The sequence below is a fragment of the Telopea speciosissima genome, chromosome 2 (assembly GCF_018873765.1).
Source record: "Telopea speciosissima isolate NSW1024214 ecotype Mountain lineage chromosome 2, Tspe_v1, whole genome shotgun sequence".
NCBI classification, from domain to species: Eukaryota; Viridiplantae; Streptophyta; class Magnoliopsida; order Proteales; family Proteaceae; genus Telopea; species Telopea speciosissima.
This window is the reverse complement of record NC_057917.1, coordinates 71,547,992-71,573,808: the sequence shown is the minus strand read 5'-3', so window position 1 is coordinate 71,573,808 and position 25,817 is coordinate 71,547,992. Positions and strand designations below refer to the sequence as shown.

The 25,817-nt window shown below is 39.0% G+C and overlaps 1 protein-coding gene across 1 annotated transcript; it reads left to right on the top strand.

Annotated features, from left to right (window-relative positions):
* The first annotated feature begins 1,782 nt into the window (after nucleotides 1–1,782).
* On the top strand, nucleotides 1,783–23,137 carry LOC122652113 (DDT domain-containing protein DDR4). The gene is made up of 11 exons (XM_043845784.1): nucleotides 1,783–2,080; nucleotides 2,221–2,331; nucleotides 2,469–2,555; nucleotides 2,656–2,693; nucleotides 2,795–2,876; nucleotides 3,119–3,225; nucleotides 3,306–3,465; nucleotides 3,557–3,649; nucleotides 3,799–3,922; nucleotides 13,353–13,395; nucleotides 22,442–23,137. The coding sequence occupies exons 1-11, from the start codon at nucleotides 1,907–1,909 to the stop codon at nucleotides 22,890–22,892; spliced, it is 1,470 nt and encodes a 489-aa protein (XP_043701719.1). The 5' UTR covers nucleotides 1,783–1,906; the 3' UTR covers nucleotides 22,893–23,137.
* The last annotated feature ends 2,680 nt before the right edge of the window (nucleotides 23,138–25,817 follow it).

Genomic DNA, 25,817 nt, shown 5'->3' with positions numbered 1-25,817 from the left:
TCCCACTCTCGTAATCTAACCACTAACCCAGACTGTCTGACCAAACTATATGGAATCATATAATCCCTTTCCATTCATCTTGGATGGGGCTACTCACACTGGGTCCTAGACCCGAATCCTAGGTGGCGACTCCATTTGTTTTTTAATGTGTATATATTATGATCCCAAACCCCCTGTCGTCAAGGGAGCCAGAATCAAACGAATCCTGCTCGCAAGGTGGATTGAAACCCTGCATCCGGAGGTCGTAGTACCCATAGTGGTCAGTGGCGACTCTGCTATATTGATTTATGATAATGTTTGGTTAACCTCATTGTTGCATCATGATTGTACCAATTAACCACATCATGCATTGTGCTCGAAGTGAAAATCAAACTTAAGGGTACTCCCTATTGTGCCTCTACACTCGGGGAGATGAGACACATCATACTAAGTACTCTGAGATTAGATGATGGCCGCTTCTTGCAACATTTTTATGCACACCCACACGTACGACATAAAAATAGTCAAGGTCATGGTTAGTCGTTGAACCCCATGTGTAGTCATGGATAATTCGCGGTGAAGCCACACCCCTTGATATTATACCAATTGGTATCTTAAAGGAATCACATATATACCTCTGACTTACTTCGTAAATACGAGCGATGTGTATATCAGTTCTATTAAGGGTGATATTTAATGTCATACAAACATACCTATTGCATGCATCATGTAAGAAATTAGATCATATCTGATTAGGTACGCCACAAATTAACTTTGTAAATTGTTGGAGGCTCAGATTGAGATTCCCGATGGTATACTCTACCTAATATAGCGTGCCTATAAAGAGAGTTCAAATTGTCATTCGGTAAATATTGTTCTATCTAATATAGTATGTTTACAAAAGAGAAGCTCAGATTATCCCTCGATAAAAAGGCATACTATTTAGTATAGAACGCAAAAAAAAAAAAAAAAAAAAAAAAATGAGAGGAAGAAGGAAGAAAAAAGAAGAAAAAAAACTCAACCTGTCCCTCGATAAATGTCACTCTATATTAGTGCGGGATTAATCGTAGGGTCATTATTATCTGAGCCACCTTGTTTGCTTCTCATGTGGCATATACTGACCTAAGAACCGTTAAACGGCGAAGGATTTGTGGTATGATTACATTGATTACATTTGAATAGTATGAAATATCAGTTTCCATGACGAGAGGAATCGTTCCAAATTTGATATGGATTACGATATCTCCTCAAAATAAGATGATGAGACCATATCATCAACTACTTGAATAAGATGGAATCAAAGGGCCACAGTGTGCTAATTATCTCTTGTTTATTTTGTCATTTTTTCGCGCATGCTTGGAAAATATGAGTCTCGTATAGATGATATTTTTTTAAGGACATCAATTGCTTTGACTATGAACAACTGCTTGTTCGATTGGTTGAAGGCTTGCTAGTTGAAGTGCTTGCCCTCTAGGAGGTCGTGGGTTCGATTCTCGTTGTCACATTTGTGCCACTAAAAGGCCTATGAAATCTAAGGCCCTGATAGCTGCGAATCATGCCGCCCCTTGTATGCGTGAACGTTATACCAGTTTGACTCAACATTTCAACCAGTGTGTTCGGTAACGGGTTAAAAGCGAATGAAAGATGACAAGAGAAGATCCTGTAATCAGCCCTAGGGCTAGAAGGTTAACCCCGGTTGAAATCCTCTGTTTCAATTTTAGGCGGGAGCATTTTCATTTATTATTTATTTCAGCTGTCTCTTCCGTCGTCTCTCTACTCCGTAGAACCAAATTTTTTTTTTTTCCCCCTTTCTTTTATGGTTTCGTCTCCCCCTCCAACTTCTCATGCTTTCGGTTAACTGTTAACGATTCTTGCTGCAAACATAAGAACGCACTGCTCTTTCTGTCGTGTTTTGAGGTTTCAAAAAATGGCGAAAAAGCGCGGGAGAGAGAATCCAACTGTTCACTTGAACGTTGAAGAAAAGGTTATTTCGGATGGAAGATCATCAATGGATTCAGTCTTGCATCCGTCGGAATCACAGCTTGCTCGTCTTCGTCTTAGGGAACGATGGGAACTGGCTTCTGTTCTTAACTTCTTACATGCAAGATCATGCTTTATCCTTTTCTTTCTTCATCTCCTTCCCATAATTTCTCACCGGTTTATTCAATTAGCTTATGCTTTCTCTAATGTTGATTTGACAGTGGGTTTCGTATTTTAATGTTGGTTTGATCGTTTTGGCAGGTTTTCCAGCCTATTATTGATAGCAAGTTGGAGTTTCCAGCGGAAGAAATCGAGACAGCCCTCATTACGCCCAACGACACTCTCGCTCGGCTCCACATTTTACTTTTGAAGGTTTATTGTCGTGTTTTCTCTCTGTATTTTTGTACTTCTTAGTTGAGTACTCTTTCTGTGTTAAGTTGTTTGTTTGGTTAGTTATCCTGTTCCTCCTGCCCATAAATACTGTACAATATGACATCTATATTTTCTAGGGTATACCATCCGTCAGCAAAAAATTGAATGACCCTGACGTTTGGATTACGGAACTTTGTAAGAAACTTTATGCGTGGTGGCCAAGGGTAGGTAATTCTAATGCACTGTTTTGCAAAACATTTTGTGGAAATATTCTCCACTGTCAAGAGGGCTATTTTGTTTAATTAGAACAGCATTTTGGTGTAGGTGGCTGAAGGGGGAATTCCACTCCTTGTATCCCATGGGTATGCATGGAGCACATCTCATATTTGGTGATTTTTTTTACTTTTGTGCCACGTTTTCTAGTTCTTGAGACAAAAGGTTTTTGTTGGTGGGGCTTGTGCAGAGAAGAGATATCCGAATACAAGGAAATTGATCCAACTGTTCGTTTGGAGATCTTGAAAGTACTCTGTGAAATTCGTCTTATTGTAAGTTTAACATACAAAAATAATAAAAAATTACTTTTTCCCCTTTTTGTTGTTAATTTGTTATTTTCCTGTGAGTCTGATGGGGTTGTGCTGCATGTGTCTCTCGCTGGAATATCCAATCTGTTATTGTGTTCCTCAATTCTTGCTTTTCTTTTATTGAAGTATTATTTTCGTATCAATAATATTATTTTTTGTTTATTACTATTGTGGAAAAACCGAAAAACCATTTTGTTTATTTGCAGCAAGATGATATATTGACTTATATTAACGATGAACTGAAAGATGGAAGACAACTTTCCACTTTCCGTAAAGATAGAATTGGTGGAGATGGAAATGGAACTAATTACTGGTAATCTTTTGGATTTTTTTTTTTTGTAGATCTTTTAATGAAAAATCTTGATGCTAATTAATCTTCCATATTCTTGTTAGGTATGATGGAGATTCAGTTATTGGTCATCGGTTATACAGGGAAGTGAAAAAGGTTGAATACAACCAAAGCTCAAGGGAGAAGGGACGCTTAACACCGCCAACAACTGGTTTTCAATGGGAAACACTGGCAACCAATCTTGAGGAATTTCGTGAGATTTTAGTGAGGCAACTCTTTTTGTCTCTTCTATTCCCATGTTTTTGGCTTTCCTGAGTGTTTAATTATGCCTCTTTTTTTTTTCTGGCATTGGCAGGATAAGCTTTCTTCTAGTGAAGTTGTGGTGGAATCTAATGTTGGGAAGATTGTTGAAAGTGAAATTTTGCCTGTTCTGGAAAAGCTCCAGAAGGTTTGTTGTTAGCATCCTTGCCTGTTCTGGAAAAGCTCCAAAGGCTGTGAACTAATATCTTCTTTCTTGTCATATTCATTTTGCAGTGTGATTGTATTTGACATTAGCATGGATTTATTTTGAAACTTATTTATTCTGCCCTGTAACAGAAGAAAGAAAGGGCATTGAAACGTCAACAAGAGAAAGCAATGTTTCAGAGTGGAATTTTTAGCTCTTTTGGAATGATGAATACGCGTACTTGTCGTGTTCGTAGACCAGTCAGTTACACATTTGGTATGATACTACTTACTTTCTTTGTTTTATGCATTGCATGATCTGGTTATGAGTTCTATAAATGATTCAATGACCTCCAAATTTATACATTTGAATTTCTTAGCTTCTTGTTATGTTTATTCTCCCGTAAGCTTACCTATATTCTGTTACCATCATTCTTCAAACTTATGTTTCAATGTGGTTATTCCAAATTGAGGTGTAAGTGATAAGTGGTAGGTGGCACAGGTTTGAAAGGTTTGGGATAATGAGGATCAAAATCTTTGAGGATAGAAAAATACACTACGGAGGAAGTCCTTATGATGCAGAATTCCAGCGACAAAGGAAGATGGCCTCTTGTTTTGGGTTTGGTTTAGTTTATTGGCTCCAACTTAACCTATGGTTTAAGTTGGGTTTAATTTGAGTGTCCAATGGGTTTTATATGGATTATGGGCTTAGTATTTTTGGGTTTACTATTGTAATAGGTCAATCCTATCAACCCAAATATTAGGGATTTGAGTCCTATATGGGATTAAGCAGTTAATCTCTTTTGGTATTTATTGTTTGTTTTAGAAGATTTGGAGGGGATTTGCATGGGCTCAATGTGATTTGTTTGGAGAGGAGATTATCTAGAGGATTGTTGGCTGAAATATTCTGTTAGATTTATTACTATTATGATTTAGTTGCTAATATTAGAGTTCATTCCCATTGTAATACAACAAATATTGTAAATAAAGCAAAGGAGGAACAACCTCCAACGATTTTGAGTTGATTGAGAAGCTTGGCTTTTGCCTCTTTGGGTCAGTGGTGATGTTATTTGGACTATGGTGATGCCACTCCAGCCCTATTGTGATGAAGCAATAGGTTGGGTCTGGTGGTGATTACCGCAGGCCTTTGGTGCTGAATTCAAGGTCATATCCTTTTATTTCTTCATTCATATGATTGAAGAAAAGAAGAAAAAGTGTCCGGAAGAAGAAATAAAAGGGATATGACCTTTGGAAGAAGGTTTGGTTGTACTATTCATGTTGTAATTTTCACAAGGAGTTGTGTGGGCCCCTGAATGAACAAGTTTGGTGGAGGATCCTGGTGGAAGATTTTTTTTGCTACTGGAATATTGTATGGTCTGAAATAGCAAGTTTCCATTTTGTTAAGTAGTTGTTTATTTAGAAGTTAATAGTTCCTTTGTTAGTAAGCAAGTATGCTACTTGGTAGTTGTTATTTTGGGACTTTCTATTTTGTGGACAGTTCCTAAACTCTATTGTTTTTCAGTTGTTTACGACTTTTGATTTTAGGGAGTTACTAAATTTTCTTTGTTGCTTTGTAGTAAAGGATCTCTCACTATATTAGAGAGTTTCCTATTTGGTTGGAATGTTCACAGGTATAAATAAAGAATGGCACAGTAGCCAAAAGATTTGGATGTTTTGACAAACCAGCTCTATGTGAGTGTGTATACTGTGGTGAATCAGTCACAACCAAGGCGGTGAAGCCCAACCGCAGGCTATAGGTGGTGAAGCCTATTGGTCATGCTTTTTCTTCCTTTCGTTCTCTTCTCTGTTTTGTTTCTCTTTCCGTTCACTGTCTGATCAACATTCCAGCAGTTGATACTCCCATTGTGGTCATCTACTAGGTGATGTCCGATCTTTTCTTCTGTGTTAAGTTAACCCCTATATTGTTCTCTAAGTTATTCTTAATTTCTGTTAATTTCTAGTACTGTTTACATATCTGTGATATACTGTTGGACAACAACACAGTCTGATCTTCAGTTAATAGTTTCTGATAATTTAGCCATCAACTTGGACTGAAATTAAACTGTTATTCCCTTCCCCTCTTACTTCATTTGACCTAGCTATGGTGTCCATCGGATGGTTAGATCATGTTGATGTATACATTTACGCTGCCCTTCCCTAACAGTTTGAGCTTTTAGGTGAAACGGTAGCGAACATGGTATCAGAGCAGGGAGGTCATGTGTTCAACCCCTGGGAAGTGCATCGGAAGGTTTTTTTTCACAACATTTCTTCTCCCTAGGTGCCATGTGATCTTGGTCACGTGCAAGGACCATGTGATCTTGGCCTGCACGTGCAGGGGAGTGTTGATGTATACATTTACGCTGCCCTTCCCTAACGGTTGAGCTTTTAGGTGAAACGGTAGCGAGCAGATCATGAGTTACATTAGTTTTCTTAATTTGCTGTTTTGCTATCTTCTACACTTTCTATCTAGTGTCCTTGCATGTTTCTGCCCATCTGACCATTAACTCTCTTTGATATTTTTACCATAGTCACCCCCATAGAGCCTCTGGGATATATTAGTTTCAGCTTCATCAGGTTTATAGTTTGCAAGTTCAATTCACTTCAAGTTCTGCTGTGTTTCTCAGACTTTAGGTTCACTGCGATTCTGGTTTCTGTAGATTTGCTAATGTTTGCTTTGTTTCAGCCTAGCCTACCTCATCAATTACCTCACCTGCAGATGATGTTGACCCCTGATCATGCTCCTGGTCATAATTGGCAGTGCCATTGCTGAATCTCTTCTAAGTATTCTATCCAAAAAAGGGTGTTTTTTGCGAGCCTTGGTGCAATGGTTAAGTTGTGCTATTGCAAACTGTTGGTTGTGGGTTCAAAACTTGGAAGGAAACAGCCTCTTCTGCGAAGCAGGGGTTAAGGCTGCATACATTTTGCCCTCCCAGACCCTGCAGTAGCAGGAGCCTCGTGCACTGGGTCGCTCTTTTTGTTTTGTAAGAATTTTGGATCTTCAATTTCTTCCCAACTTCCTAACTTGCATGACAATATGGCATAAAGTAGAATCAGCAATACATTTATGAGTTTTTAGTGGTTTCCCAGAAATCTTTTCCATTTGGGAAAGTATCATTTGTGCCCAGTTGGTCCCAGTTGGTCCTGAATTCCATATCATAAGGTGATGATTGGGTACCAGTAATAGGGAATGCATGATGTACCACTTAAGTCATACCCACACAAGCAGACAGATACTTCATACTTGAGCTCTTAGTCATAGTGAGGATGAAAAACTGCGAGTTTCTTGTGCCTTTTTCTGCCTCACTCCAAAGGTAGAGTGATGGGCATTTTGGGTTCTCTTGTCTACATTTCACCATAGGCTCTAGAATATGCTAAAAAGAGTTATAGAGGTTTAGTTGGGTGTTGAAACTTATAAATATATACTTTATTAATGTAAAAATTAACTGTGTAAAGATTCTTATATATTGTGTGAAAGTGGCTTCCTCTTTCAATCACTTACTTACATATACTTTATCTATAAATTATTTTTCCTTTGGTTGATTACTCCAGCACTTCTTAATTATGGGCGAAATGATTATTCTACCTAGTATTAATGAAATATAAAAATCTTGTCATCAGGGTGGTAAGATGGGTAGAAGCTGCTGTCATTGTGTGTTCCCCTCTTTTGTCTGACATCAGCTTGCTTATAAAAGAAAGTTTGTAGGGTTAAATCAGCTTTATAAATTCTTGTGGGATTTTTTTTTGGGGGGTGGGGGCATGGTTCAAAATCTCGCGATATTTCACCGAAATATCGCTTAATTTCGTATATCTCGAGCTTACCGAGATGCGAAATCAGGTCGAAATGAAAAAATACCATATTTCGTCGATATCTCACGAGATATCGACGAAATATGGTATTTTGGCTTAAAGTGTCACGTGAAGGGGGGCTTTAATACAATATTTCACAAATTTCGGTCCATATTTCGACCGAGAGTTGCATTTGCTAAGGAATTTCAGTCTTTTGCCTATTCTTCCGCTCTTCCAAGCTCTCATCCAACACTCTAGCCATTGTTCAAGCACATTGTTGTCGGATTTTCGCCGGTAAACTCATCGGAGGGTCATCTAAGCTCATCATCCAAGCCTTTTTCCACTATTTAAGGTAAATTCTATTTCTCTAAAACTATTTTTTTGAAAAGACTATGTACAAATTTTGTTGGATGGTGATGATATTAATATATGTTAGACACCGGAGGCCGATCTATAGCCTCATGGTGTCGAAATTTTTTTTCCATATGTATTTTTTTTTTTTTAATTTTCTGGTTTTAAAAATTCATTTTCCTACAGTTAAAATAGGAAATAATTAGGGGTAATATGACTTAGATGGTAATGAATTAAATATATGTTAGACACCAATGGCCGATCTACGGCTTCACGGTGTCGGATTTATTTTTTTGCTCTTAAATAATTATTTCAATTTTAAAAAATTAAGAAAAATATATAATAAATACAAAAAATAAAAAAATAAATAAGGAAAAATATGAGTTTTAAGTTTAAAAAATATGAAAGTTATTTCTATATGTTTTGAAATGCATTACATGTATATTATGTTTGCTAATTTTTTGTTTTGTTATGTTAGGTCAATACTTATATTAACATTATATATAAAAAATTGGTTTTAATTATGTGAAAAATATAAGGGTTAGGGGAAAAATATTAAATAGCTATACAAGTGTATTAGTAATCTAAAAGTGTCAATTGAAGTGCATCGACATTAAGTTTTTTAATTATTTGTGTTACTTACATTGCAGTAAACAAGTATCATTATGGCGGATCGCGATAGACAACGTGCGAAGGGCAAGCAAAAGGTGGGGGAAAGTAGTCAACAAAGGGGGCGGAGGGAACAAAGAGAACATAGGGAACAAGAGAGACCTGCCAGCCAGCATAGGGGTGACATTGCATGGTTACATGACACTCCCATTGATGGGGATAAGAGAAAATCTATATGTAACTATTGTCACATGCAATTTATGAGAGGTGGGTCCAGTAGACTTAAACAACATCTGACTAGAGGATCTAAAGATGTTGTAGGTTGTCATATGGTCCCTATTGAAGTAGCCAGGGAGATTGGTGATAGTTTGAGGGGAAAGAAGAAGAGGAAGGCTGACAAGCAAAGGATAAGAGAACAATTTGAGGATACAGTGAGGAGTTCGATGGGAGGAGGAAGACAATACAATGATGATGATGATGATGATGACTCCTCTGATGATGATGAGGACATTGCAGTACCTGATGACATACAAACAGTAGAGGAGGCTAGGGATTTTAGGCGGACTGTTTCAAGGAGTAGAGTAAGTTTTCAAGATGATCAGCAGAGACAAAGAGTAAAGGGTAGTGGAGGAGCTGGCAGTTCTGGAGGTCCTAGATCTTTGAAACCTTTTAGAAGATCACAAAGTGTGAGGGCAACCCCAGCACCTCTACCAGTACCAATACCACCATCAACATCTGATCCTAAATTGCATAAGAAGAAAGGAAGCAGTCAACCCAGAATCAAAGGAGCATGGAAGGGGATGAAGGGATTGGTTAAAGAATCAATAGCTAAGTGGATGCTATACCATACCATCCCAGCAAACACTGCACAAGGCCCCCATTATGATACCATGATAGATACCATTGCAGAGGCTGGCCCAGGATTCAAGGGCCCCACCCCATATGAGGTAATGGATGTTTATCTACCTCAACAAAAGAGTGAGATTGATGAGTACATTAGTGAGATGAGGAATATGTGGGAGACATATGGGGTGACTATAATGGTACATGGATGGATTGGGCCTACAAGAAAGTCCATCATCAATTTCATGGTTTATTGTGATGGGAGGACAGTGTTCCTCAAATCTGTGGATGCATCCAAAGAGATAAAGGATGCAAAATATATTTACAGATTGTTAAAGGAAGTAGTGAAAAAAGATGTGGGTATTGAGAATGTTGTCCAGATTGTAACGGACAATGGAAGTAACTTCAAGCTGGTCAGTGAGAAGATGATGAACAATAGTAAGTACCGGCTCTTCTGGACTCCTTGTGTAGCCCTTTGCATTGATTTAATGCTAAAAGATATGGGAAAGTTAAAGTTGGTGAAGATTGTGGTTGAAAGTGCAAGACAAGTCACCAACTTTGTATACAACCACTCCTATGCACTCAATCTATTGAGGGAAAAATGTGGGGGTGACTTGGTTAGGCCTGGCATCACAAGATTTGCCACCAACTACATTGCCCTCAAAAGTATTGAGACAAAGAAGGCCAGGCTGAGAAGCATGTTTGCTTTTAAGGAGTGGTTTGAATGGAAGGGTTCCAAGACTACAAATGGGAGGGAAGCACAAGCAACGATGTCATCTGAGGACTTCTGGACCAAACTAAGCAAAGTGGTGAAAGTTTTGGAGCCAGTAGTTAAAGTTCTACATGTTGTTGACTCCGCTCTGAAGGGCCCAACCATGCCAGTCCTATATGCTGCAATAGACTTGATGAAAGATAGTGTCTATAGTGTGGCTCCTCGCAGTAGCAAACACTTCTTATATATCATAAATGCTCGTTGAGAGAATTAACTTATGCATCTACTGCATAAGGCTGGTGAGTAAATTTGTTTTATGTTTACTAATTCATAGTATTATTATTTACTAATTACCTATGCATTTGACAATACCTCTATTCTATATGTCATATTTCAGCATACTACTTGAACCCTAAGTATCAATATAACAATAGGCTTGGGTTGGAAACTCAACTTATTGATGATGTGAAACAAGTAGTGAAGAAGTTGGAGCCAGATGGTGCACTACAAGCAATTTGCAACAATGAGGTGAGTTCATTTGGAAACTCAACTTATTGATGCTTTCAAATAAGTAGTGAAGAAGTACTTACTAATTTTCCACATGGGTGTAGATCAAGGTATTTAGGGATGCATTGGGAAGTTTTGGAATTGAGGTTGCGATACAAGGCAGAGCACGTGGTGATGCTGGTAATTCTTTTAAGTTTTAAATTACATATGTATTGAAATTTGAAAGTTGAAATAACATTTGACACATGTCTTTTTTGTTGTAAACTTGTAATGCAGCTGAATGGTGGGTGCTGTATGGGGAATCGGCTAAAAACTTAAGAAGAATAGCAATTAAAGTCCTTGCCCAAACATGTTCTGCATCTGGTTGTGAAAGGAACTGGAGTACCTTTGCACTCATCCACTCCTAGAGGCGCAACAGATTGGGGTCTCAATGTTTATCTGACATGGTGTATGTGCATTACAACTTGAGGCTGAAACTGCAACACATACGTATGGGACATGAGGGACAGAGGGGCACCATTGATCTAGTTGACATCTTTCAAGTTGACTCAGACGATGAGGACCCTATTGTGGATTGGGTGAGGGATAGAGGTGAGCCAGTGTTAGATGAGGAGGGAGGTAGGCCCGACCCCATGATAGCTTCTGAGATTGGTGCTGATGTGGACGAGTATATGGCTGACGAGGGTTAGATACATGCAAGGGAAGCCTTACCCATACCATTCCAGCCCACTGGTGGCAATGTTGCTGATGATGAAGATTGGTCTAAGTCCTCAAATGATGATGATGGTGATGCTGGTGGTGGTGATGGTGATGCTAGTGAAGAATTTGACTGCATGCGAGAGCGTTATGTGGTAGGCCAGGAGGCCCAGGATACAACACCTGTAGAGCCACTCCGTTTCACTGGAGAGACACAGTTTGATCATGCCACACAAGATACGGACCACAGAGCACGTGCCCCCGCACCCCCACCCTCAAGAGGCCCCCTACATACATACAACAGGAAGCATAGGGGTCAACAAACACAGTTGCAACCTGATCACATGGACATTGATAACCTATCTAGCTTTGTTGGTGGTTTGAGTATGGGTGATAGGGAGGGAGGACCGACTGGACATTGGCGTGCCCCATCTTTTGACGCATATACCACTCCATTGGCATCGGATTATGGTGCATCACAACCTTACGATGGATATGGATATGGATCATCATCATATGAGCAGTTTAGTGGGGTAGGGGACTATGACTACCAGTCCCAGGGACATACTGGAGCATCTTTTGTAGATAACATCTTTGCATACCCTAGCGGACCTAGCTACCAACCTCACCAGCCATACATGCAGCCAATGCCGTCGCCTCTTGCGCCGGCGCCAACATTATATCACAGTGGATCATCTTCTTCACGGACTGGATCGATTGGTAACCCTAGCTTATATCCTAGGATAGGTTACCTACAGTATGTTGATGATTCCATTTACGTGACACTTGTGGATGACTATACTCGTTTCTTCTCCGATTCTATACCGTAGTCCACATATGTCCTTCAAACAGAAAGCAATGGACGTCGACTCCAGCGAGGCATGAGTGGGATTGATCCAGGGAGGCACAGCAACTACTATTAGCAGTTTAGCACTTGTAATTTGTAACTTAAGTTGTCATTTCATTGATCTATGAACTTGTGAGTTGTGACTTGCGAGTTGCGAGTCTTGTGACTTACTGACTTTGACACTTAGTGTATTGCCTTTAAGGCTTTAAACGAGTTATTGAATATTATGGAGTTTATGAGAATCATGGTACTCATCAATGTGTATTGGCTTTAACTTGATATGTGATGAAGTTAAATACTATTATTAAATATTAACTGCCTAATCTATGTGTATTTAACTATTTATACATTAGGGTCGGCAACCGTATGTCAATCAAGGGTGCAAGCCTAAAACACCAATTTGAATTCACATTTTTACAATTTATGGTTTAAATGTGTTTATTAAGCTTAAATAAGGCTATCCATGAAGTTTCAGGCCTAGATATGGCCAAATACCCCCCGAGATGGACCCCCGAAATATTGCAGAAAAAATGCAATATTTCGGTCATATTTCGCGATATTTCGGATATCTCGGTAGGCCCGAGATACCGAGATATCGCGAAATATTAAACCTTGGGTGGGGGAGGGGCACCAGAATCAAAAGTTGGCAGCCAATCTTTGATTGAGCAGCTGTTAGCAGATGGTCTGGACTGTTTTTAGTGTCGACTGCCACTGTGAGTCTGAACTATACCTCACTATATATTATTACATTGCCCATAGAATAATAGTTGTGGGAATTTGTTTATTTTTTCGAAGCAATGTAGATAAAAATTCTCTGTGCTGCATATCTCAAGGACTGGAAAATCTCTGTTATAGCCAATTGTCATGTCACATGCCCTGACCAGGAAATTTTGGATGCCATATGGTTGTCTAAGCACTAAAAGTTTCTCTACTGCATATGTGCACCTGCTTATTATACATGGCTCCCAACTTTTTTTTAGGGGCGGGGGAGATGATTTGTACTGGCAATGGTAATGATCAATTCTTGATTCCCAATGATGTTAACCAACAGAAAATAGTTGTATTTGTTATCAGTCGACTGTTTTAACAAGCATCATATTGGAGGCCTCTTTTTATGAAAACTTTTACTGATATGAACTGGCATGAAATAATTGTATAAAGCAATCAATCTCACTTCTTCAAATGGAAATAAATTAGGAAAATACAAAGAACAGAAATATAGAGTAATTTTAAATTGTATTATGTTTCTTTCCTTTCATTTTGTGTTTCTCACATTGACCACCCATTTTTCCCCCTTCTATTAATTTCATCTTTACTTTTCTGAAGAAGCTTCCCCTAAATTTGGTTGATCTACAGATGAGTATGACAGGTCTATTGACGAGGCTATAGAGGTGATTAAGTAAGAACTGCTATCCTTCATTGCTCCTCTCCATCTTAGTGTCTCTTTGCTTTTTAATTTACAAGCAGCCACTTTCAAGGGCTTTTCTATTTTCCTTCCCCTTTCCAGTGTGAGACCTTTTTTGTGCAGAAAATAAATTTAAAAAAATTAAATTTTCAGTAGATTTATTCAGAGTATAAAATGGCACTGCCTTCTTGCTAGATGTTGTGGTTGCTCCTCATTTATGTTGAAAACTTGGAGCAAACCTAAACAATCTTACCACTGCACTTTGTTGGACTTCAAAGATTGCATGGAAGACTCGAAACCCGACATGTATAAGATGAGATTTTTCTTAGAAAAAGCTTATGGCTTTTCAAAAATGTAAATGCCTATCCTTTTACCTTGGAAAATTGTAATTTTATCTAAGTAAAAGCTCAGCTTAAAATTGCAAATTCTGTAGCAATTCATCTCCTCACTTATTTTCTGGAGTTCCCTTCCAACCTTTTGGATGAAGAGATATTCTTGGCCTCTTAAGGAATTCACAATTTTGGAACCTTGTTTACTTTTAAAAAAAAAATTAACTCTTTAAACTGCAGAACTGTAATTTAATTTAAGTAATACTTTGCTTATAATTGCAAATTCTACACAAATTTGACTCCTTTGGCTTCTTTGCCTGAATTTCCTTCTAACCTATTGTGAGGTATGAAGAGTTTTTCTTGGTTTCTTAGGGCCCCTATTTGGATAGAGTGGAGTGTGGGGTGGGATGTGATAAAATTTGATCTTAACAACAAGGACCTGTGAAGAAAAAGAAGAGAGAAAGCCAGAGAACACGATGGTGAAAAGGGGAGAGAATTCTAGGCCACGATATATTCAGAAACCTAAAATGAAAGTATATAACTTAGATCAAGTAAACAAGTGAAAGGAAACTACAACTAAAACTCAACATAACCCAATGATTACTACTCAACAGGGACACTCGCCCTCACACAGTAATCTTTAACACTCCCCCTCAAGCTGGAGCATATATACCCTTGACTTCATCTTGGAACACAATAAAAATAAAAATAACGCGCCGAACCCAACTTGGACAGATAACCATATGTAGAAGCCAGCATAGCTATCAAGGCGGCAAGGTGACCAAGGCGTTTGAGAGCTTTCCCAAGTGCCTTGGTGATAGGGTGGCGGCAAGGTGTCTCCTCGCCGAACAAGGCATTGTAGTGTTATTTTTTTTTTTTTATATAATCATTTTATTCGGTACAAATAGTATATTAAAAATTATATAATTCTACTTATATGCTAAATAAATATTAAAGAATCGTACCAATGAAAGATATTCATCTGAAAAACAAATCAACAAACTAAGTTCACTTGAACCAGACCACTTTCACCATATCTTTGTCAACCAAACGGACCATGTAACTAAGAACCCTAACGGCTTACTCAGATAATGTTACTGTGTTGAACACTTGGACAGTCGGACCACTGGTTGCCTGGTTCCAGAAAATAGGGAGCAGCTGCGGCTGTTAAAAAAAAAAGAACACAGAGAGAAGATGAACTGCGTAACTAGAGTCAGTGAAGAAGAAGAAGAAGAGAGTAGGGAGCAGGGAGCAGGACTAAGGAGGCCAGGAGGGAGCAACGTCTAAGTTTCCACCTGCGGTAAGAAAAGCAAAACAAAAGAGGAAAAGAAGAAGTGAGCAAGCCACCTGATGTAGGGGAAAACCTAGAGACTAGTGTTCCTACAAGGGCTGGTGGGGTAGGCTATGCTAGCAAGTATAAACCTTAGGGAGGGGCTGTAAACGTGGAGTGGAAGCAGCATATATGATAAACAATGAAGACTAAGACAGAATATTATTGCAACTATGAACAATAAAAATCTTAGCCAAAATGCAACAACTTAACAAGACATCAATAGGGAGATGTAGGGATGAGGAACATGAACTGCATAGTAACAAATCAAGTGCAAGCTCTTTCACTATTCCGAAAATAATAGATGCCAAGTTAGGTCTTAAATATGCAGCCAATAAATAAAGAAACAGCAAGAGATTCAATGCAAAGAATTCTCAGAACACGGTAATAATAAATAAACCATAAAACAGGGATGGGTGAAACAAATCTGAATTCGATGGGGATGGGAAACAATATTCATGGACAGCAATATATGGAGTAAAAAGAAATGAAGTAGAAGAAGATAGAAGAAAATAATGGGAGAGAAAGGAGAGTTTGAACTTACCTTTAGCACCAAGAAAGATGGAGAGAGGAGGAGAAGAAGAGAGTGCTCCACAATGGGAGAGGGAGACGTTGGAGAAGAGTCCAAGAAATAATAATAATAATTATTATTTTTATCATTCATCAATAACTGATTTGGCTGCAGCCTTACATGCTTTCATAAAGTAAGAGAATAAAAAAATCCTATCCTAATCAATAAACTAGGAAAGAAATTAAATCGCATCCCAAACAAATCCTAAGAAAATAAAATCTTCCGAGTAAAAAGGTAAAAATAAAAGTAAAAATATCCTAGTAACTAATATGAATCGTAAGTGCCAATGTGGGGCTGAACCATTCAAACCATTGAACCAAAAAAAAACCAGAAAAATAAATCGATTTCAATATGGGGCCAGCTTTGGTGATTCGATTGTCCTCCTAGCAAGACGGTAGCCTCTGAACTCATCGTGCATCCCAAACTGGGCTGGAGTAGTCCGATCTCTGCGTCATCGTCTCTGTCTCTGGTACACTTTAAGCGTCAGCATCTCTTTCTCTGGTACACTTTAAATTCTCGACCTGGGCTGATGTCCTCATCACCACCAGGGAGCAACGGCAACTCATATAGGGAAAATGTAAGAAGAATAAGAAGAGAGCAACTGTAAAAAAAAAAAAGCAGAAGAAAAAAACACCTTGACAGAACTGAAGAGGTAGAGATAAGGTTCACTGGCGATGGAATCGAAGGAGGAAGGTCGCCGGAGCCGCTGCTGTTCTCGTAATGTAGTCCTAGATAGGTAGGAGACCTACTAGGAGCCAGATAACAGGATCAATAGCAAAAGGGGTTGCTGGTTCAAATGGACCGCACTAGGTTTTAGGTTAATTCTAAGGTTTAGGATGGGAATTTAGGAATGGGTCTTATATGGCTTAAATATGCAGGTCTAGGGGGTTATTATGGGATAAAAATAATTGGATTTGGTTAAGTTTGAAAAATCTGCAGAATTAGGGTTTCGGGTTTTAGGTTTAAGGATCTAGGCTGAAAACTAGGGTTTAAATGGTCAGATGGGCCTCAAATTGGGATCGAGTGTAGGAGGGAGAGGGAGGGATGTTTGCTGGAAGTTTGGCACAGATCATTGATGTAGATCCAAGCCTCCTCGAATTGAGGAAGCCACCCCAAACCTAGGGTTTTAGTAGGGGCCTTAGGATAGTTTATTTCAGTTCTATACTTAGTGTTTTTTTAGCAGCCTTAATGACTTAATCCTATTGGCTGAGATTGTTTTATTCTTATTGGTTCCTAGGGTATCTTTTATTAAGTTGTTTTAAGTTGTCTTAAGTTATTAGGGGTAGATGAGTCTTTTTCTTTTAAGTTTAAGTTATTTTAATCTAGCTACTCCCATCCACGATTGATGAAGGAGAGTTTGAATTGTATTCTATTTTGGCCCTTAGGCCCTTATTAATAAGAGAATCGTGGGAGAGGCTCCCCCACAGTTTATTTGGAAAAAAAATACAATTTCGTTGCTGCTTTGCTGCTGCTGCCATTGCTCCCTTGTGTGAGTGTTGCCTTGTGGATCTCAAGGTGAAGGGTGAGTGGACTCTCATGACTCCTTGCGTCTGTCCAGTACTGAGAGGTTTTTCTTCTTCTTCATTCAAGCTTCTTCAAGCTGCTGCTTTTGCCTCTGAAGGAGATCAAACTAGTAAGTAATTTTAGTTTCTTGCATATATTCTTCCCCCCTTCATCCTCTGACCTAATCCATCCTTTCCCATCTACCCAATCAGATCACTACAGCCAGCCTTCCTTCCCCTCCATTAAACCTGCAACTATTCCTTCGAATTTTAGCTTGATCCCCAAGCATTCACCTTCCAACCATCAGATCTGTTCCAAACTTCCAGCAAACATCCCTCCCTCTCCCTCCTACACTCGATCCCAATTTGAGTCCCATCTGACCATCTAAACCCTAATAACTTAAGACAACTTAAAACAACTTAAATAAAAGATACCCTAGGAACCAATAAGAATAAAACAATCTCAGCCAATAGGATTAAGTCCTTAAGGCTGCTAAAAAAAACTAAGTATAGAACTGAAATAAACTATCCTAAGGCTCCTACTAAAACCCTAGGTTTAGGGTGGCTTCCTCAATTCAAGGAGGCTTGGTTCTACGTCATCTCGCCTCCTCACTTCTCAGCTTCTCACAAAAATGAGAGTCAAATACTCCAATTGAGGGTTTGGGTTTTGGTAATTTGGTCTTTATATTACCCTTTTAAAGGCTTCATCCCATGTAGCAGCAATGTAGGAACTATAATACACCATCCAATGAGAATGGAACAAAAACAATATAAGTCATTACCATAATATAAGGTTAGAAAAAAAATATACAATCTAATACATAAGACGACCGCCTTGTACCCAAGTCGTACTAAGGGGACCAAGGTGACGCCTGGCTTTCTTGCATTCACTAAAGCGGCCCACTGCCTTGGCCTGATTTTACCACCTTGACACCTAGGCGACGCCTTGATAACTATGGAAGCCAGTAGTAACACCACTTTCTAGTCCCAGTAAAATCATAAACACCTCAACGACCAGCACTGCAGTAGAAGAAAAGCCTTCATATCGAATAAATTCAGACATCAACGAGTAAAATAAAGTGGTAGAGAATATCAACCGCAAGCCAAAATATCATAACAGCAACAACATCATAAGCCCTTCTCAAGGAAGGCAAGTAGTAAACTTCACAAAGAAGACAGATAAAAGTGCAACATAGGTCTCTGTGAATCACCAGTAAAAGTGCAGCATAGGTTGTTGCGAACCACTGATAAAAGTGCAGCATAGGTTGCTGCAAACCATTGATGACAACATAAGGTAGCTGTGAACCACAAGTAATGACATAAGGTTGCTGGGAACTGCATAACATGGCATAAGGTTGTTGGGAACCACATATAAGAATCTTGTTGCTAAAAACTACAAATAACCGTCTTGATAAGAAAATATGCTGCTGATGACTACAGCGGATGACACGAACAGATAATAACAGTATTCTTCAAATATTAGATGATGACTCCATTCCCCCCCCCCCTCTCACGTGTAGCACTACAAATGGACAAATAATATAGGGTGGAACACCAAAGGATAATCCATCATCACATGGCTGCAATAACCAGCATAGTGAAAGATCAATCGCACAAACCACACACCAAAAACAACCGCTAGCAAATAATATCCTAGATGGGCCAAATTTTAACAAATCTGAGCAAATAGTCTTCAATAATAACAATGGCAAAACAGCGGCTTTGCAAGGAAAGAACCAACATCCAATATAATATAAACAATGTGCAGCATCTGCTCACGAACAACAACAATATGACGCCATGCAAGTACCAATCTTCAAAATTGCAACCCAAAACTGATGCGATCTAGGGTTAGAGACCCTAAATTTGGTTGCTATGGGCCTACTTAAGTGATAAATATGCAAGACCAATGGACCCACTAAATTGGCACGAAACCTGGGTCCCAAAACACAATTTGGGTTTGCTAATGGGCCTAACCAATTGTACAATAGGCTGAATAGGAAGATGGAAATTCTGTAAATATTTCAAGGTTTGCGAGGGAGAGACAATCTTGTAATAAAGGAGAATTTCAAAGTCTTATTAGGGAGATAAAGAAGGAAAGGACAGGATAGGAATTCTAATTAAAAGTGGAGGCAAACTTGGAACAAATAAAGTAAATGATAAAAGATATGAAGATAAAATGGAGGGTAGATTTGGTATGAAACAAAAAATAAGGGTAAGAAGTGAAAAATAAGAGGGGGAGGGGTAATAAGGATAGTGGGGATATATGGTAGGAACTACTAAGAAGGGGGGAAACAATGATGTCTTGAACCTTTGAACTCAGAACCATCGGAGGAAACTTCGCTTCAAGAAGATAAATCTCCCTCAAGATGAAGTCGTTCGAACTGAAGCTTTAGGGGGTATATTAATCTCAACCTCTAATCCTATCAATTTTACTCAACAAAGGGGTTTCAGCAATTGGCAATAAGTTTAGTAAGACTACAACATACAGGTACGGCAAAAGTTTCAGTTTCAGCAATAGTTTGGAATTTGATTCTTTCAATGGGGAAGGCTTCAGCAATTAGGGTCCTAGTGTTGGGGTTGCCTAGGTTAGGGGATCTCACACTCCAGGTTTATGGAAAAAGAAGGGATGAGAGATGAGATCTTAAAAGAGGGGACTGTTGGGTCGTCCAGAGCAGAGCAGAGCTTGCTGGTTTGACAAACCAGCAACTACAACTGTTAAAAAACAGTGTGTTAAGCAAGAGTTTCTGAGAGATAGATGAACATAGATGATGGGTAGATTTTCAGGCTAAACAGAGTATGATTGAGAAAGAGATGAGGAGTTGTAGGTTACAGCAAATTAACTCAAAAATAGAGCATCCACAGGAGATTATTTTTTCTTTTTCTTCTTCCTCACATAGTCCAAGTCTAATTACAACAAAAGTAAATAACTAAAAGCAAGTAAAAAAGAGAGCAACCTAGTGCACCAGACTCCTGCTACTGCAGGGTCTAGGAGGGGCAAATGTGCGCAGCAGCCTTACCTCCTGCTTCGCAAAAGAGGCTTTCCAAATTTTGAGCCCGCAACCGACAGGTTAATATAGCAAAAATAACTAAAAGTAAGTAAACAAGTAAAAGGAAACTACAACTAAACTCAAGATAACCCAACGATTACTACTCAACATGGATAAAAAATCATAGATTTTGTTAGCAGAAGAATTACCGCCAACCTTGACCATAGAGTCAATTTCATCATCAGTTCACTTGTCCAATGACACAGACAAAACCTATGAAATATGTGTTCTGATAGTTGATGAAGAGAACCTTGAGATCAGATTGCTTGACTGTAGAACAGTAATGGAGATGCAAAGAACCCCAAAATAAACTACCCGGGGTTTCCCAACGCAAGGTGTCAACCGGATCGTGCACCAATTCCTTCAAACGAACCACCTGGGCTTCCCACCTTAAGGTGTCTATCGGATGAAACACCGATCCCACCAGCCTTGATCAAACACAAGACAAAAATCTTCAATGGAGAAGAAGAGTAGCAAAGAGCTTTTCATTAATATCAAAATTCGTGTTCAATACTTCCCCCCCCCCCCTTACAACCTTATATAAAAGACTAAAAAATAGACTCCTACACTAAAAGGAAAGATTTAACCCAATCCTTAATCAAACGGAGTCCTAATCCAGCCCAACTAAACACTTAATAGAAAAACTACTAAAGTCACTTAAGTTAAACCACTGGTTGAACCGGTTCAATTTAAGAACAAAAACACCAAAATAAAACTAAGTATGGAACTAAAACATCTAATCCCGTATGCAACCCCATTACCCATACTTTAGGTCCATAAAAGTGACCTATTACATTGAAAATCCATTGGATCAAAGGCCCAACATGTATAGAATCCAACCCTAGACTTATTCCTAATAAAACAAGCTTAGTTCGGTGATGAATCTTTGTCAGACTCAGTGCACCAGGCTCCTGCTAGTGTAGAATCTAGGAGGGGCAAATGTAAGCAGCCTTACTTCCTGCTTTGCAAAGAGGCTTTCCAAATTTTGAACCCGCAACCAACAGGTTGTAATAGCACAAATAACTAAAGTAAACAAGTAAAAGGAAACTACAACTAAACTCAACAGAACCCAACAATTTATACTCAATAGAGATACTCTCCCTCATGATAGTAATCTTTAACAGGATAGTTTTGGAGATTGGCCCCACATGCTAGTGCGGTGAACGATCAGAATGGTCAAGTGGGAGGAACTTACTGTTGCATCCCACCCCCCACCCCCCACCCCCCCCCCACCTCGTTTGGTTGGGTAGGAAGGTTCGAAAGTGAGGAGAGAGGTAGAGTGAAGAGAGAGAAAGAAGAATGTTGCAGGGGGAGCGTGGGAAAATAGAGAATGGCAGGAAAGAAGACGTTGGAGAGAGAGAGAGGGGGGGCAGGGAAGGTAGACAAGAGACAGAGCAGAGAGGTGAGTAGAGAAAGGGTAGGGAAGACAGACGATGGAGAGGAGAGAGCTTTGAACAAAGAGACGAGGAAGAGAGAGAGCAGAGACAGGAGTGAGTAGAGAGTCAAAACTTGGTACGAACCTGTATTGACCTTAGGGTTCGTCTCAATACCTGTTGAAACCAAGATTAGTTTCATGGTAGAGAGAGGGCAGGGAAGATCAATTAGTGGATTTTGTTCACGGACCATGGGTTGCAGACTGAACGCTGCCTGAGTTCTTTAAAGTAGGCCGATCACATCAGCAGACATGGAAAACCTGACTTGCAGAGGTTGTTTGGGAGCTGTCCACGGTGACCACCCTTGTTAATCAAACACTTCGCTTTCCCCTGTTTTGGGGGAAAGTCTAGCAACTCTCCCACCCCTGCAAACAAATGGGCCCTTAAGGTATTCGCTGTTTTGGAACTCTTTGACTTTTCAAATGGCAGCAACTGTTTTGAGTAAAAATTTTGTTCTTCTAAATAAGAATGTGTTTCTCCAATCTTGTTGGTTTCTTGGAATCCTATCTTTCAACCCTGCTGAATGTTTCTCCAATTTTCTTGGTTACATGGAACCTTGTCTTTCAACCCTTCTGTTGGACAGCAAATATTTTCCGTCTCAAAGAGTTCTTGATACAATTCTCATCCACTTGCATTTTAAAAATTACCATCGTTGGAACAGCGTTATTTTTATTTTTAAATGCAACCATGATTATTTTTCTTCCATCTACTCCCCCCTGCAATTGTTGACTTATTTGGTATCCCTTGCTCAAATAATAGTATTTTCCATCTTTTATTTGTTGCAAATGTCTCATAACTGATTGGGAAATTTTAATTTATGATTAGGGGAGATCCCACTGGGGATAAAAGGCATGAGCAGGAAAATGACAGTGATCCTGAAGGAAGTGTCACTGATGAGATTCAGTTCATAGGAACTGGCAGTGATAGCAGTGACAATGATGACGATTATGATGGCAAGGATGAGGTTGACAATGATGACATTGGTGACAACTTAGGTACTTCTGAGAAGAATAGTAAAAAAATTGGCCCTGGAAATGGTGTGAAACAGAATTCTCAGAAACGAAATGGTTTCACTGAAGTCATAGGATTGCGCCGCAGTAGGAGAATAGCAGGGACCGATTGTCCTGGGTTGATGCTAGGAAGTGATGCAGACATGAAAAAGCAGTTAAGGCAGAGACCTCCCTGTGACAGCATTTTTGAACCTCATATTATTTCAGACTCTGAAGATGGAAACTTGTCAGAAGATGCTGGCAATCAGATGTTATGTACTGGATGATTTTTTTTATATTCCGTGTAAGAATTTTGTAGTGGTGGTTGAGGAAGGTAATATTGATGGTTCACAATCACCAGACTGAACCAATGCACACCTAGCTATTGCTTATTTGCATTTTTTTTTCTTTTTTATGTAATACCTAGGGATATGGCTTACAATTTGAAATCACCTGCTTATCTGTAGAGCAAGAAGTTTCAATTCTATAATGTAAATTTTCCTCTTAATGTATGCCTATCACATGGCAAGTGCATACTTGACATTGCAGATAGTGTTTGGGATCCTTGACATTTACTATCTGTTGTCATATTCATCTTTAATGCTATGTGAGATGAGAGGAAAGGGACAGGCCAATGATTACAAAATAAAGTATACAGCATCTGATATACTTCTGAACATCTGCTTCCTTGGTTGGTTGGAGACTTGCTAGTTGAAGTGCATGCCCTCCAGGAGGTCATGGGTTTGACTCTCCTGGTCACATTTGTGTCATTAAAAAAGGCAGCCATTATCCCTTTCCCCTTGGTAGTTGTAGGTTTCTGTTGGCTTGTCTTCGCCTTCCCTTTGTAATTGTAGTTGGCCTATGGGCCCTTGATTTGGACAGACCCAAAAAAAAAATGTGATGTCCTCTATGCAACTCATCAGTTAAGGTTTTACTTAACCTAGATCACCAATGAGCTAAGAGGAACACTCTGGTAGTAACGAAGGGAATGTTCCTAGAAAGATGGAAGGACTACACTTCAATACTACATTGTAGATTCCCTTCCACACACCAATACTACATTGTAGATTTGTTAGTATCTCTTTTATTCTCCTCTTTCCTAAGGTTTAATATCATAGTTACATCTTCTTGTGGAGTGAAAATTTGATATCAGAATGTATTGTTGCCCTCCACAAAGGTGCTTTTACCAAATGTATGTATGATGTATGTATTGGAGATAACATAAAGTATTAGAACTGACTTTCTTTGCCATTTCAACTTTCCCCGAATACCAATGAATGACTTAATGTTGGCAAGACTTTTTTGACGAAGTAATACTTGTTTTATTAGTTGTATGTCTGAAGTTCAAATGAATTTGATCTTGTCGAGGGTGAGGATGAAGTATTCAGCCCCATAGGTCATCTTCAACTCTACATGGCTGTGGAATTCATTACCCATGGAACTACACATGACACTTCAGTATAGAATCCTAATGTCAAACCAGTGCTACTGTATTATTTACAGCTTCATGTGTGCATGTGTGTCTATAACCCATAGCCACTTCATGTATCATTGTCAAGTGGATCTTGAGGAAATGATCTATGTTCTTCGTCTCCAAGTAAGGATATAGTTGAAACTAGAAATTATGGGCATATCCTCGGGAAACCACCTCTCCGCGAAGCGGGGGTTAAGGCTGGCATACATTATGTCCTCCCTAGAACCCGTAATGGCGGGAGCCTCGTGCACTGGATATAGGGGTGTAAATGAATAGTCGAAATCCGTTTCCGTATCCGTGTCTGTATCCGTTTAACGCTATCCGAATCCGTTCGAAAGCTAAACGGATGCGGATACGGATAGGCTATAGCTATCCGAAAAGCTATATTTAAATGTAAACGGATAAAATATCCGATCCATATCCGTTTAGCACTATCCGAATCCGTCCGATAGCTAATCGGATGCGGATGCTGATATAGCACTATCCGAGCCCAATCCGATCCGTTTACAGCCCTAACTGGATATGCCCTTTATCCTTGAGATGAGTTTTTAATTCTTTGATGCAATTATTTTTATTTTTTATTTTTTATTCTTTAAATACATGGTGTCTAGTTCTTCAACATTAGAGTTCAATGTCAAATAACTTCAAGAAATGGATGCCAAACATTTTCTTACCAGGACAAGTTGTCATTGCAGGTAAAATCTGGAAACTTCTAACCATTTATAGCATCCAATGCCATATTAGGGGGTGTCAATTGATTGGTGCCTTTCTGTTTTAGTTGATCTAGACTTAACACCCCAGCCTTTTAACCCAGACAGATTGCCTAACTATAAAATAGTTCTCAACGGTCACAGACTGAAACTATTTCTTAAATGGCAAGTTGGTTTCTCTGTTTTGGTTAATTGGTCTATTTATGATCTGTTAGTTGTGGCCGGCCGGTTATTTACCGAAGTCTAAAACCCAGACTGAGAAAGGACCACTTAATAATCGACAGGCTGATCTATTTTTTCTTGTGTAAGAGGTCCACTAGGGGCCATACAAGAGACCCACAGAGGGGCCAAGATGGGAGCACAGGAGGGCCACACACTTGGAAAAAAATAGTACATAATAGTTTTGTAACCAAAGATGCCATCAAAGGGACTTGTTTCACTGACCAAGTCCACGAGCACTCTCCAAAAGGAGCAGTTCCAAACACCAGACAAATCAGCATCAATAGGCTGATCTCAGTTGATTTAGTTGGGTTGAGCAAAGGTTTTGATGCCCCTATGCCATAGTCATCTATTTTTCTATGTGAAACAATGACAGGATAATGAGGAAGGGATAGAGTCCATTTATTCTAACAGTACCATTTCCTCTGCAACATGAATTAGTCTTTCTTTTATCCCTTCCTCTCCCATGATGTTGAGTTTGATGGCTGCATATCTTTTTTCAACTTTTTGTCTTTGGCTGTGTTTGGTAATTGGTATGGATCCATCGAATAGGTTCCAAGTCTATATACATTATGAAATAAGAAAATATAGAAGAATCAGATTTTAAAATACATACTAGACTCAAAATCTATTCTTAGAATGCATACCAAACACAGCCTTAATCTTTACAATTGATTTTTTTTGTTTTGCCATTTTAAGTTTCTTACTTCCTTTATTGAGGCCACACAAATGACTCAGTAGTGACATTAGTTGAGAAATAATACATTCTTTTGTTGTTTGAAGCCTCAAGGAGGCTTCAATCACCATAT